Source organism: Schistocerca gregaria, chromosome 3 (genome assembly GCF_023897955.1).
Source record: "Schistocerca gregaria isolate iqSchGreg1 chromosome 3, iqSchGreg1.2, whole genome shotgun sequence".
NCBI classification, from domain to species: Eukaryota; Metazoa; Arthropoda; class Insecta; order Orthoptera; family Acrididae; genus Schistocerca; species Schistocerca gregaria.
In genome coordinates this window covers 836,639,755-836,654,908 of record NC_064922.1, presented here as the reverse complement: position 1 = coordinate 836,654,908, position 15,154 = coordinate 836,639,755, and the positions used below count along the sequence as shown (strand labels likewise).

At 42.9% G+C, this 15,154-nt stretch overlaps 1 protein-coding gene across 2 annotated transcripts in view; it reads left to right on the top strand.

Annotated features, from left to right (window-relative positions):
- Positions 1-336: 336 nt before the first annotated feature.
- LOC126354596 (sodium-dependent nutrient amino acid transporter 1-like) overlaps positions 337-15,154 on the top strand; it is a 135,221-nt gene continuing 120,403 nt past the window's right edge. For both annotated transcript variants that reach the window (XR_007565360.1, XM_050004347.1), the window contains exons 1-2: positions 337-378; positions 2,272-2,387. Coding sequence is in view for 1 of the 2 variants with exons in the window: in XM_050004347.1 (XP_049860304.1) it covers positions 2,385-2,387 (3 nt within the window). In the remaining variant the exon portion in view is untranslated. The remainder of the gene's footprint in view (positions 379-2,271; positions 2,388-15,154) is intronic.

The following is a 15,154-nucleotide window of genomic DNA, read 5'->3' as shown; positions in this document are numbered from 1 at the left end:
TAAGTTTGTTTATCTCTTTCAGAAGCAACTCAACAAAATTATGGCCGTTTCCGTAATTATTTACAATTTTATTTACGGAAATTTTCGTGTTATGTGTTCTTTGGTGTTTGTTGCCAAATTCAGACATGTTTACTTTCGTTAAGTCTAGGAAGCAAAATGGGTTTATTTGAGCTTATATAATCTAAATTCACGGTCAAAATTACACGACGTAAATCTCTGAATATCGTTTTCATCACAAAGTACAGGAATTTTAGCATAAGATACAAGGAGCATGCACATGCGCAAAAGAGAACTTCGTTTGGACAACACTTTCCTGCGCCAAAACAAAGTACTGCTAACATAGACTATAATATGCAGGTTGTACACACTGCCCCTAAGGTATGTCTATTGAATCATTAAGGGATTTATGGGAATAGGAAATCTCACCCCCTAAACTTCTTAATAAACAATGTTAATTTGCGCCCAATGCCTATTTTTAGTTGTATGACAAGCTGATGTGTTTTTTTATATATTGTAGCAGACCTCTGCTGCTCCGCCTGCCTCCCATATTTTTCTTGCTTCGGTTTCGGTGAGTCAGTTGTGCCTGCAGCCTTTATATTGTGTTTCGATATGCTGCTTTCAGTTCGTTTGATTGTGTATTGCACATGTTACACGTTACTTCTGGGTATATATATATATATATATATATATATATATATATATATATATATATATATATATATATATATATATATATATATATATGTGTGTGTGTGTGTGTGTGTGTGTGTGTGTGTGTGTGTATTGAACCAAGGACCTAGAAACGATGGAGAGGCTTCGTTCTGCAATAGTCCTCAGTGGTTCACAACCCAATGGCAGGCAACAGCAGTCCACCCACCCCACCATCGCCCCACACCGAACCCAGGGTTATTGTGCGGTTCGGTCGACAGTAAACCCCCCCCCCCTCCCTCCACGGGAACGTCTCATACCAGATGGTTGCATGGTAGAGTAATTATGGTGTATGCGTACGTGAAGACAGGGTTTGCGCAGCAATTGCCACATAGTGTAACTGAGGCAGAATAATGGGAACCAACCAACATTCACCAAGGCAGATGGAAAACTGCCTTAAAAACCATCCACAGGCTGGCCGGCACATCAGACCTTGACACTAATCCACCAGGCGGATTCGTGCCGGGGATCGGCACGCCTTCCTGCTCGGGAAGCACCATGTTAGATCATGTGGCTAGCTGGGCGGGCTACTTCTGGGTACTACCTTTCATAATTTTAATGATAGCTCGTCATCATACTTTTGTTTAGTTTTGAAGCTTTTATTTATTTTATTGCTCAGTTTGTCCATTTTCATTACCTCTAGGCCCTGTACCACCAGCAGTTCCTCGGATCTGTTTTTGATATGCCCTCTGTGCCTTCAACTTTTTTGTCATTTGACAAGCTGCTGCCTAACTTTTCTGTACTGCATATGGCACATACATTTAGGGTCTACGTGCGGCTACCCTTCAGGAGTTCAAAGAATATGTCCCCTTTTACTCATGATGTAACTCTGACTCCCTTTTAACTGCATTTTATATATTAATTTTACTTGTATTCAGACATAGCTGTTATCAGTTAACTTTAAATTTATTTGCAGCTGCCCTGCAGAGTTTAAATCAGTATTTTCTGTTTGACTCATGTTATTACTCTAGCTCCCTTTTAACTGCATTTTATGTGCTCAGTTAAGTTGTAAGCAGATGTAGTCTAGAAATACATTTTAAACTTCGTATTGTGCCAGTTCAATGTCTGTTTAGTCAGTGACATCTAGCAGCCAAGCCAACTCAGATGTCTGTACACGAGCTGTAAGCACAGTACACAAGTGATGGCCCAACATTACAGGACATGTATCATTACTATTTCATGTGACAGTACCACTTGTGTCTACATGTTTTAATTGCTTTCTCTGCTGACTTCATAATGCAGATATGTTGTGCTATCTTACCAGGCTATATATGTGTTACAACACTGTTTATTAGCGTTGATATCATATCATTACATACAATTTTTAACACATATGCACATTTCTGTACATAGATCAATCTGAATATGAGAAAAACGATCAAAACCGGTAATTGAATAAAGAAATATTTGTGATCGTTAACTATTAAGGCATTTACAAAAATTTCTTTTTATGTGTCCACAACACACTAATACAGTCAATAGCAAAGGTGTAGTGAAAATTGGAGCTCTCTTCAACTTATATGAGATTTATAACATAAACACTGTTTTTTCGTTCTTTTTTAGCTGCAGAAGCTATTATTGTGTCTGTGATTCCATACTTCTTGACTCATCTCCCATCAGCTAAGTTGTGGCTACTTGGTTACAACTTCGTTCTTGTATCAATCTTGTCACTGAATATGGTAAGATAACACTTCATACTTCCTTTTATAATATATATTAGACCTAACGAATGTTAGATACAATGTGTCTTTAGTAAAATTGGCTAGTAATTTATATAAATTAAAACAGCAGTGTATCCAATTCTAGCAATGACAAGAAATTTGTGAGTTGTGATAAAATAATGAAGTAGTAATGTTAAAGCATTGTAACCTATCTTACATTTTCATCAATAAAATTATTCTTTAGGAGTGCAGTGGAACTTTGAGTAAGAGCATGAAGCTTTCATTGATACATATGTGTACTCTGAATCTTATTGATGAGTTTGGAAATGAAAATATCATGTTTACATTAATTTGTGTATTTACTGTGTGATGATATTTTCAATTTTCACAGTATTTATTGAAAAATATGTGAAATAAGTGTGATGTGTGGTTACATGTACACATAATGTGTAAATACCCTGATGTGGACGACATGTTGACATTGTATGTGTAAAATCCTAGTGTCCTATATCTAGTCAGTAATAGGAAATAAAACTTTGTGATATAATTTTCTTATTATTAAAGAATTTACTATTTGAATAATATCTTCTAGAGCACTTATGAGGGGCGTTTGAAAAGTCTGTGCAAAGTCCGAGAGATGGCACCAACGGCGCATATCGAGGTCATGTATAGTTAGTGACATCTTTGCAAAGAACACACACCAAGTTTCTACATCTACATCCACATACATACTCCGCAATCCACCATACGGTGCATGGCAGAGGGTACCTCATACCACAACTAGCATCTTCACTCCCTGTTCCACTCTCAAACAGAACGAGGAAAAAATGACTGCCTACATGCCTCTGTATGAGCCCTAATCTCTCTTATCTTAGCTTTGTGCTCTTTCCACGAAATGTAAGTTGGCGTCAGTAAAATTGTACTGCAGTCAGCCTCAAATGCTGGTTCTCTAAATTTCCTCAGTAACGATTCACGAAAAGAATGCCTCCTTTCCTCTAGAGACTCCCACCTGAGTTCCTGAAGCATTTCCGTAACATTCGCATGATGATCAAACCTACCAGTAACAAATATAGCAGCCCGCCTCTGAATTGATTCTATGTCCTCCCTCAATCCGACCTGATACGGATCCCAAACACATGAGCAGTACTCAAGAATAGGTTGTATTAGTGTTTTATAAGCGGTCTCCTTTACAGATGAACCACATCTTCCCAAAATTCTACCAATGAACCGAAGATGACTATCCGCCTTCCCCACAACTGCCGTGACATGCTTGTCCCACTTCATATCGCTCTGCAGTGTTACGCCCAAATATTTAATCAATGTGACTGTGTCAAGCACTACACTACTAATGGAGTATTCAAACATTACAGGATTCTTTTTCCTATTCATCTGCATTAATTTACATTAATCTGTATTTAGAGTTAGCTGCCATTCTTTACACCAATCACAAACCCTGTCCAAGTCATCTTGTATCCTCCTACAGTCACTCAACGACGCCAACTTTCCGTACACCACAGCATCATCAGCAAACAGCCGCACATTGCTATCCGCCCTATCGAAAAGATCATTTCAGATATATTGGCCTATTTCTTTGTGTTTGGCATTCGTGTGAATCAAGGAAGTCAAGCGATTGTCGAAAAATGAACAAAAAAGAATTTCGTGTGGTGATTAAACATTACTTCATGAAAGGCAAAAGGCCTCAGGAGAGACTAAAGAGAAGCTTGATCAACATTACGGTGACTCTGCACCTATGATTAGAACAATTTATAAGTGGTTTCAAAATTTTCGGAGTGGCCATATGGGCACAAGTGATGCTGAACGTTCTAGACACCCTGTGGAGGTTACAACTCCAGAAATCGTTTATAAAATCTATGATATGGTGACGGATGACAGAAGAGTTAAGGTGCATGAGATTGCTAGTGCTGTCGACATCTGGGATTAATGGGTACATAATATTTTGCATAAACATTTGGACATGAGAAAGGTATCCGCAAGATGAGTTCTCCGATTGCTCACGCTTCACCAGAAACAGGGTCGTGTGCAGTGTTACAAGGATGGTTTGCAGCTGTTCAGGAAGAACCCACAGGACTTTAGGCATCGTTTCGTCACTGTGGATGAAACATGGATACATTACTATCCTTCTGAGAGCAAACAACAATCTAAACAATGGGTTACCAAGGGAGAATCTGCACCAAAAAGGCAAAGACCATTCCTTCGGCCAGAAAGGTTATGGCGACTGTCTTTTGGGATTTGCAAGGGATAATCCTTATCAACTATTTGGAAAAGGGTAAAACAATTACAGGTGCATATTATTCATTGTTATTAGACTGTCTGAAAACCAAACTGCAAGAAAAATGCCGGCAGTTGGACCGCAAAAAAGTCCTCCATCACGACAGTGCGCCAGCACACTCCTCAGCAGTTGTGGTCGCAAAATTAATGGAAATAGTATCCCAACTCATTTCACATCCCCCCCTATTCTCCAGACTTGGCTCCCTCGGACTACTATTTATTCCCCAATTTGAAGAAACGTCTGGCAGGACAAAGATTTTATTCAAACGAGGTGGTGATTGCAGCAACTAATAGCTATTTTGCAGACTTGGACAATTCCTATTATTCAGAAGGGATCAACAAATTAGAACAGCATTGGATGAAGTGTATAAGTCTAAAAGGAGACTATGTCAAAAAATAAAAAAGGTTTACCCCAAACACGTAAGTAGTTTTTATTTTTGCAAGGACTTTTCAAATGCCCCTCATACATACTTTTGATTATATTATTGTACATTACATATTCCAGCTCCCGCCAGCTTTGAACTCTTAACTTGCAGATAAAATTCTGTATAAATGTATAAGGCTGTGGTAGATTTACCTAATTGGTATAAGTATACATACCATGAACATAGACAATGTAATATAGTATATTATGCCTTTATTAACACAGAGCACAATAAATCAGGTCCTAAACCAAAATGTGTTGCTTTCATTGGTCACAGATACTCTACACTGCTGTAAAAACTCTCTAATTACCAGTACCTCTGGCACTAGTGACCCCATGGAGGCCAGAGGACCTCTCCTCTCCCGCCTCACCTTGTAGTGCAGAGGATCATGGGAAGTGATAATTGGTAAGTGTCATTGGTTGTGGGAACCATGTGCAGTTTGGGTGTCTATGGTGCAGGACACGGCTGGATTGTTTCTTGGCTTCTGGTGCCTGGCAGTTGTAGGGATGTTATGGTGCCAAGTGAGCAGGGCATCACTGAGTGGCCAAAGCAGGATACACTGGCCACACACAGGGCCTGTGGGCTTGTTGGCGAAGGCAGTGCCTCAGATGATGATGAAGGCAGAATCAGTGGTGCAGTATGGGGTAATAGCTGACATGAATCCTGTGTGTATATGCAGTGATGGTGACCACACCATCTGTTGACAGACATGAGTAAATTGCTGTGTAGTCAACATGTGGCAGTAGTTGGTAGCCACAGGTGAGACAGCGAATGATCAGTGCAGTGAATGTGTCAGAGGTGTCACAGCATGTGTCTACTGATAGGTCATCCTCGGCAGGTTTGACACTGATATCCTCAGGATCAAAGTAATGGATATCAAGGGTGATGATTGCTGGTCATCAGGTCAAGGCACAGCTGGTGAGATGTCGGCAGAAGAGTGATCATCTTATGGGATAACCGGATTTCTAGCACATGTAGTGCCAGCATCACGAAGGACACACGCCACTTGGTGGTTATGTGAGGAGGCCATCACTGTTTTCCCATTAAGCAAAACGCTCAAGGCATGTGGACTGCACTTAACAACTGGAATATGGTGGCTGTAGTGCTGGCTATTGACCACCCAAAAGTGCCTCTGACCACCCTAAACCTTACCAATGAGTGAAATGCCTCAGTGATTTAACATCAGCCAAAGAGCCCCAAGATCTGCTCTAAGTCTTCGTCACATTAAACACTATTGCATATGGCACACTTGCTTCCCTATACCACATTATCATAATACATACATTTTTCATTCTCAAAATTATATAAATTACATTTGTACTAAGATGAGACTACAGCTCAAGTCAAATGCATGTCTAACTTCTGCATACCATCACAGTATCATTTTGGTCAAACCAAACATGATTAACGTTAATAACTATAAGAAAGTCTGTTTGCACTATTACTGTAATTATTGCATGTTACCTATTGCAAATGGAACAAAGAGCTACTAATAATTTGTGTACATATGGAGAATTCTCTTTGGTCAATGTTTCAACAACAATATGTAATACTTTGTTTAATAGTTTATATGTGCAATCATTGCATCACCAAGCTGTCTCACCATGTAACTGATGTCAATGCCTTTCCATTGGTGTGCCATATGTGCCCTTAATTTGTTTGTAAATAGTTTTCAAACCCTAAATTGTACAACTGTGGTGATAATTTTGTTGGAGACTAGGGTTTCTGTCAACCTCGGAGAGTCTTTGGATTTTCTGTAGCTCAACTGCAAATTACTTGAATAGTTTATGTGAATACATAGTATTTTTAGCCTAATATTCCACTGTTAGTCTATGATGGCTTCCATTTCTTACTCACACAGACCCTTTGAGCCGAGCTAGTACCTGGGAACACACTGTGGCCACTCAATGGCTGGTCGTTTGCCACCTTGTGCCCACCACACCTTTGCCACAACATACACCAATTTTCTGACCCAGTCATATGTAACGATCTGCCAACTCTTCAACCTCATTATGATAATATAAAGTAACTTGACCAAGCCATTCATAATGTCATATGGTGTCAACTGTCGGATGAGCTCCATTCATTCAGATGCGGGCTTGATGCCACTACATTGAGGATGTGTCCAAGAAAGTCTCTTTGGTTCTCTGGAACTGAGATTTCTCTTTGTTAACGACCCCCCATCCTCTTTTGGGACTGGTGTGATGGGTGAAGCCCAGGAGCTGTCTGAAAGGCGTGCTATACCCTATTGTAGCAGTTCATCAATCAGTGCTTCTCCTGCCTGTAGAAGAGCCAGAGCCAAATGGTGTGCTTGTGGTGGACTGATGGGCTGGGAGTCCTGAGAATGTGGCACATTGTACCATTTCAGACAGTGCACTGCTCAACATTTGCTCTTGATGTGTGGTAGGTGGAACACATGGCCAATGCTCTCAGTACTGAGGCAGAAGTTGCTGTACCAACATGTGACTGATGTGGTGTGGTCAAAACTGCCAGTGGTGCCAAACTTTTTACAAAATATCACAGTAAACATTTGATGTTTTATGACAGTGAAAGGAACCTGTGACCACTGGAGACAGTGCCACTGGTCCCTCCAAAAAATTATAACAGATGCACACAAATGTCATACTAACAAATGTAAATCCACCTGATGATGGAGGTTTAAACCTTTTAAACGTGTTGTGGAGATAAATAAACAGTGACTAGTAACAGTAAACTTGTTGAGCTGGCCAATACTGTATGTCTACTCTACTCTCCAACTCTGGAGAGATGTAAATGTCAGAGGAACTCAGTTCCCACCCCCAGCTTACTGATGTTAGTGACAAAGAAGGTCCGCTTGTAGTGGAAGTACATTCTGAGTTGTAAAACATGATGTACTGTTGCATGCACAGAGACTGGAGAATTGTTGGTAACGTAGAGCTATAACCTGACTGTGTCAGTGAGCAATGCAACCATTTTCTTTGACACTGTTAATGTCTGATCATGTATCTTTGAGGAAGTACTTGCATGAGATGTGGTCAAAAACATACAGTCTTCCATCCATCAGGTTGGCCAGCATGGAGAATTTGTGCCCCCACACGACCCAGGCTTAGGCAATTTGATGTGACAACCTGAGGTAATGCATCCATGAAATTTGCTGCAGAAAGACCAGCATCTGCAATCAGAGTTGCCAGACTGGGTTTGGTACCAGCAGAGCTGTGACCTTGAGACAGTAGTGATGGCTGGAGCAGTGTTGTGTACTGCAGGGATGGTGTCGTGTGTAGCCTACAGGTCAGTGCCCAGGCTGGAGCTGATGATGTCACCATTGGTTATCATTGGCTACGCTCAGGCCAAAGAAGCACATGAAGCAGGCAGTCAAGATCTAGCATTCTGCAAGCAAGTGGTGTTCTTGTAATTGGTGCACAACCTGTGCTGCTGTATAGTGAACATCCTATCACAAGGCTGAGTTTCTTTTTGAGCAGTTCTGCTCCATGTGCAATTATAGCAAGTTTGACAATCAAAAGCATCCATAATGTGATGTCTAGCATCAGATTCAAATCTAGTGATGTCCGTAGCCAGTGCCACAACAGATGGAGTCTTAACGGTGAGTTGTTCATCATAGATAGCTCGTCAAAGTTGTTGTCCAGAGTGTGAGATAAATGTTGAGGCAAGGCTAATTTGTCAATTGCATATTTATTATGTGCAGTGGAGGTGTTAGCCGTGTTAGCCTGATGTCACTGAAGATGTCAATATGCTCAACCATGTGGCAGATCACCATCACAAACTTAGAGTTGTCATAAAAGATTCCTAGTAATGAAAATACACATGCCACTGCCGCAAACCACAGGGCTCATTATTGTGGTCAAAGTGGCAGTACCTTGGTTTCACCCCATAGGTAGGTAGTATAACAAACGCTTCATTCAGCACAATGCAGTACATGCAACAGCTCACATTCATACTGTCAAGTCAGAGAATGTGTCTCATACCTCTCAATGGTCAGCGATTCTGCTGTTCCCATAGAGTGTCCTTCCCTCCCCCCATAGCGCTGATAAGTGGAGAGATGGCAGCTGGTCGGGGGGGTTGCAGGTACTAGATGTACACTGTAAGGCATACAGTTTGTAATCACGCAAATGTGTAGGCATATGAATGGCATTGCCTGCATGAGAAAGCATAATGGTTGGCAGGGAAGAGGGCACGACAGAATGCACTTCGGGGTCGGGGGGTGCAGAGACAAACTTTTGGGCTGGAATGGCAAACGTAATGTGGTGACAGTGATATGGCCATCATCACTGAAGTGAGCAGGGAGGGCGGAAGTATCTTAAGTCTGTGGGTAATGGAAATGTGTCATGAAAGTTATGTTTGCCACTGTCATTTGAAGCCTCACAGCGTGCATGCATCTGTTCAGTGATTAGCTCAGCTCCAGTGACAGTGAGCTGGGTATCCTGAAGGTGGAAGCATCGAACGGCCAGGCAGGATGCGTGTGAAGAAGGTACTCAGTAGGCGGTGAGGTATCAGGAACCATGAGTTCATCATTAATTCTCAAGACCAATTTGAGTCTGCTGAGAGAAACAGTCGCAAGCTTGCCATGCAGCAAGGTTTGGAAAGTGTGAGTATCATGACAAAACACCTTAGGGAGCCTGAATGAGGGGACTGAAGGACCACACATATCATGTCATCATGAAGCACCATGAATCTGCAGTCCACAAGCTCTTTTGAGAGGAAGATCTTTGGTGTAGAGTGAGGGAGGAGTGATTCGGGAGATAGGGCTTCTTAGTTGATAAGGGAGGGCAGAGAAGTTGTTAAGGAGAGGAATTGCCAAAATGAAATCACCCAAGAGTGACAATGTCTCATGGTAAAGCAGCTTGAGAAGTGAGCCGTCCAGGTCACGTTTATGGCTGTGTGCACACCCAGAAGAGCCCAGGGGAGGGTGTAAGTCCACTCGGCTCTGTGGGACATTAGGGCCGCTTTGAGGGTTTGGTGCCATCTCTAAAAGCCTGTTACTTTCCGGATGATTTATAGTTGTTCTGTAGCGAGTGATGCAGCACAAGTTGCAAAGTTTGAGGAATAAGGATGATTCAAACTATCTGCCCTGGTCCGAGGTGATGGATGAGGGGCATCTTAAATGAGCAAAACAAAAGACATTAGAGGCTATGCAATAGTTTCTGCTGTAGTGTCTGGAAGAGGGAGTTGCCTCCATCCATTCTCTCATACAGTCAGTGACCAATAGGATGTAATGGTAGCCAGCTGAGGGAGGCATGGGATCTACAAGTTCAACATGTATATAATAGAATTGGCCCTTTGGTATTTCAAAGTGTTCGAGAGGTGGCTGGCTGTGTTATGAGGTTTTGCTATATTGGCAGGGAACACATGCTCTTATCCATAGCTCACAGTTTTTTTTTTTATCAAACGCATCGCTTGGTGCTAAGTCATGTGGTTGGTCACACTCGAGGATGTCCACAGTTGTGATACTGTTCAAAGATCCAGTGGCGGAAAGTTAAAAGACAAGGAGTCATTAGCTCTGTGATGTGTCCCAGAGAACTGGACAAATCACTGAGTAAGAGCCCAGATTTGATGCAAAGGTTCACTGTGGGATCATTTAGCAGATCTAGGAGCTGCTAATGATGTTGTTGCACAGAAATAGTGCCAGTGCATGAAAGGCAATCAGCTGCAGTGTTGTTGTGAACTTTTACATGCTGGATATCAGTTGTATGTTGTGCAACATACTCTATGGCACTCATCTTTGGGGAAGGTTAGAGATAGCATCTGTGAGTGGTCAGTGATCAGTGTACATGACAATGTCTTCTCGAAAAGAGTGCACAGCTTCATAGGCTTCTAAAAGTTCTCTGTCAAAAGTGGATGACTTGCACTGTGATTGTGTAAGCTTGTGAGAAAAGAAGCAGAAGGGCTGCTGGTAGACACTTACATTCTGTTGCAATACAGTGCCAGTGGCAAATTGCCTAGAACGTTTGGTAACTGAGAGTTTTGCATCGGGGAGAAGATGTGCCGAGGTAATGGACTGCACAAAGGTGTCCTTGATGTGTTCCAAGACCCACTGTATATCTGGTGCCCATGTGAGTTTACATTGGCCAGGAATGTTCTAATGCTTTAAAGCTTGGGTGAGTGGGGTCTGGGAAGGAAGTTGCATGGGATTGGTGTGGAAATAGCAATTTACCATACTGAATAAATGGCGAAGTCCATGGTAGATGGGAGATGGAGATGGGTTTTGAACTAGCTATGTGCACTCTGTGGTGGATTGGATGCCTTAGACATTCATGAGTCATTGTTTATCATGACACCATTATCAGGCCGGCCGTGATGGCCAAGCGGTTCTAGGTACTTCAGTCCGGAACCACGCGACTGCTACGGTCGCAGGTTCGAATCTTGCCTTGGGCATGGATGTGTGTGATGTCCTTAGGTTAGTTAAGTTTAAGTAGTTCTAAGTTCTAGAGGACTGATGACCTCAGATGTTTTGTCCCATAGTGCTCAGAGCCATTTTTGAACCATTATCAGCTAGTGCACTAAGAACTAGTTCAAGATATGATGAATAGATGTCAAAGTTGGGCAAGGTTACTAGTATGTTGACAAGATATGCATAGCAAAATCAGAATTTGATGAGTACATTGTCAAGTAACCATTGCTGGATTTGGGCAGCTTTCTGGAGGCTGTATCGCATATAGAGGAACTCAGTCAGGCCAAAAGGTGTGATTAGAGCTGTCTTATGGGTGTCCTCTGGGCATTTAGGGATCTGTGAGTGGCCTTTTTTGCAGTCCACGATGCTAAACACTGTAGTATCAGTGAAGTAATGGATGTTAGGCACAGGATAATTGTCTAAGATGGTGTGATAATCACCACATACTCCAACTGAATAGTCTTTTTCGGGGAACAAGTGGATCAGTGATGCCAAGGAACTGTCTGAAGGATGTACAGTATGCCCTCCTGAAGAAGTTCATCCAGAGTTGCCTTCACCATGTGGAGACTGTCAGAGTTTAGGACAGTGAATCACTGGAGGTCCTGAGGTTGTGTTGATTTGGTGTGGTATTCCATTCTCAATCACAGACAGGATAAACAAGTCCCGAGCAAGAACAGCATTGAGAGATAGGAGGTGGTGTGCAAGTGGCAGGCATGTTACTAACTTTTAGTACCTCTGTGTATGTGCAGCAGGTTTGTCAGGTGACTTGTGCTGGTGCATGGCCACCACATGTGCGTGGGTAGCAGTGGGAGACGAGAAACAGAAGTGTTGAAGGAGGCAACATGTCTCAGAAAGTTCATCCTCAACCATGTGAATGCAGTGGTGATGTTGTAAAGCATTGTGTCATCATTCTGGAGTTGAGTCCGTTCTGCATGAGTGTCCATGTAGAGCTGTTGGATGTCCTGGATGTGCTCAATGTAATCGATATATTGTCACAGGTACTGCTCAGTGAAACACAGTTGAGTTGGATGATCCACTCACAGGCCAGTGCCCTTGTGACTTGTTATCAAGGTGGCAGGGTCACAGACTGCCATGACAGAACATCCAGAAAGCAAGGTGTTAACTCACCCGTGTGCAGTGAGAGAACAAGGTGGAAACTGGCAGTGAGAACTGGATCGCTCACACCAGCAATAATGAAGCGAAGGACCATTGGTTGATTGTGGGGAACTGAGAACCATGAGCAGTAATTATGGAATCATTGGTGGCCTTCAGCTGATGCTATGGTGTGTCGGAAGTTGGCAGTAAAGGTGAGGGTGGCAAAGTGCTAACCTGAGAGCCGATATCAATGAGGAAGTGAAGGCTGCTACTATGGTCGAGATTATACAGTCTGCTGTTTAGGGAAGCATTGTAATGATGAGCATTAGACAGTCTCCTGATGGTCAAGGTGACTTATGCATCTGATATGACCTGGGATGTCTTTCACGGGCCGTGAAATGAGTTTTGATGTTGACAGCTATTTGCAGCATCCCCAAAGCACAAGGTACCAGAAATAGCACTGGTGCATGCACGGCATCTGCTGCGATGGGAGTGATAGTGGTGGGAGTACCTGTTTTGTCAACACTCAGGGCATTGATCGTACCATCTACAGGGACATCAGTATCAAGTGGGGACAAAGTGCCCAGCAGCAGTCTAAAGCATGAGGTGGGTGAGTCCGTGGTGGTACTGCATCATACCCAGAACCATCATCACTGGAACTTTTGATTCATTTTCAAGGTGGAGTAAGTGCAAAAATTTGATCATCCGGGCAGAGGCTGGCATCCAGCAGTTGATGTTTACTTGCTGCTATGGCCTTTGAATTTGCTTAGGGAGTTTAACCTCCCAAGGCATCTATAGGGCCTCCTCAGACATGGGATGTGGGTCGATACTGATCTGAAGGCACTGCCATGATTGGAATGGAGTCCTATCTTGTTAATGTTCATCATATAATACGTGACACAGAGATGTGTACAAGCACTATAGGAGTGTAATTTTTGCTGTCAGATATTTATCATTGGTGGGGTCTGCAAGAATCATGTCATTGATGGTGTCTGCTTAGCTGCCCTGCTGGCTGACAGCATTCACAGCGAAGATGCTTTCCAAGATAGTGAACCAAAGTTGAGGATGAACAGCCCAGAATGGAGGAAGCTTGACATGTGGTGCCACATGTTGTCCTTCTGGACGCTGTAGCAGCAGCCAGGCTGTGCAGTCTAGATATCTGTGTGTGATGAATCTTTATGTATAGTCAATGAATCAGATGGTAATGGAACCGGCTGCATGAAACAGTGGCCAAAGAGGTATTGTGCAGCATGATCAGAATATGATGGATGGCGAGTGGGGGTGGGTCTGGTGTTTGCAAATGAAAATGCAACACAGTTGGAGGGTTAATAGGATCGAGGCAATATGAATGATCATGTCAGGTTGCATGAGTCATACCGCAGGGGGCTGTGCAGCAAAGCCAATAAGAAGATGTTCTACTGTACACCATTGTTGTGCTGATAAATTCATCAGCAAAACGCTGGAATATAGAGTGTCATTGTCACTTTTTATCACTCATGAAGCATAAGGTGCCCTGTCACTGTTCCATAAAAACACGGGAGAACTGCCGGATATCAGTAACTTTCTGCCAGGATATTTCGGCGCAGAGTCTTCTGGCCATCTTCAGGTAGGTGCCACTGTAGTAGTACTGGCGAGTACGCGCTGAGCTCCGCTATTTATAGCCTTCTGAGGTGACACTGCGCATGCGCTGCTCAGCGTGCCTGTTCATAACGGCTCCATGCGCTGCACCTCGCGCCCTCCACTGTGAAAGCCTGGCGTATCGGTGTCAGGTCGATTTCCATCTTTATGCAGATAACTACGTCGACTACGAAGTTTTTCTATAACACGATTCCAAGCAGAGTTCAGCTGATAACCGCTATCGCGATTGATGAGAGTCTCGTTGTCAGACAATCTTATTTCCACAGATTCATTGGTAATTGAGCTCCAAAAGTTTGATATATGGGCCAAAATTTTTGTGTCATTGTAATTCATGGAATGGTGTGTGGAAATACAATGTTCGGCGATTGCGGACTTGGTGGGTTGGAGAAGGCGAGTATGCCGTTGGTGTTCCACAATGCGTTCCTGCACTGTTCGTGTCGATTGCCCTATATATGATTTGCCGCATTCACACGGAATTTTGTAAACACCTGGTTTACGCAGGCCCAGGTCGTCTTTAACGGATCCCACCAGTGATGAAATTTTGGAAGGAGGACGAAAGATGACTCTCACTTGATACTTTCTCAATATTCTGCCTATCTGTGAAGAAATACTCCCAATAAATGGTAGATAAACAGTCGATCTGTAGGCCGTAGTCGACGTAGTTATCTGCATAAAGATGGAAATCGACCTGACACCGATACGCCCGGCTTTCACAGTGGAGGGCGCGAGGCGCAGCGCACGGAGCCGCTATGAACGCGCACGCTGAGCAGCGCATGCGCAATGTCACCTCAGAAGGCTTTAAATAGCGGAGATGAGCTACTCCTGCATTACCCTTATTTAATTTTAATCCTGTTCATCCTGTTACTGAACTTCACTGATTCCTACTTCATCTAACTTTAACCTATCCATTTCCCTTTTTAAATTTTCTAACCTACCTGCCCGATTAAGGGATC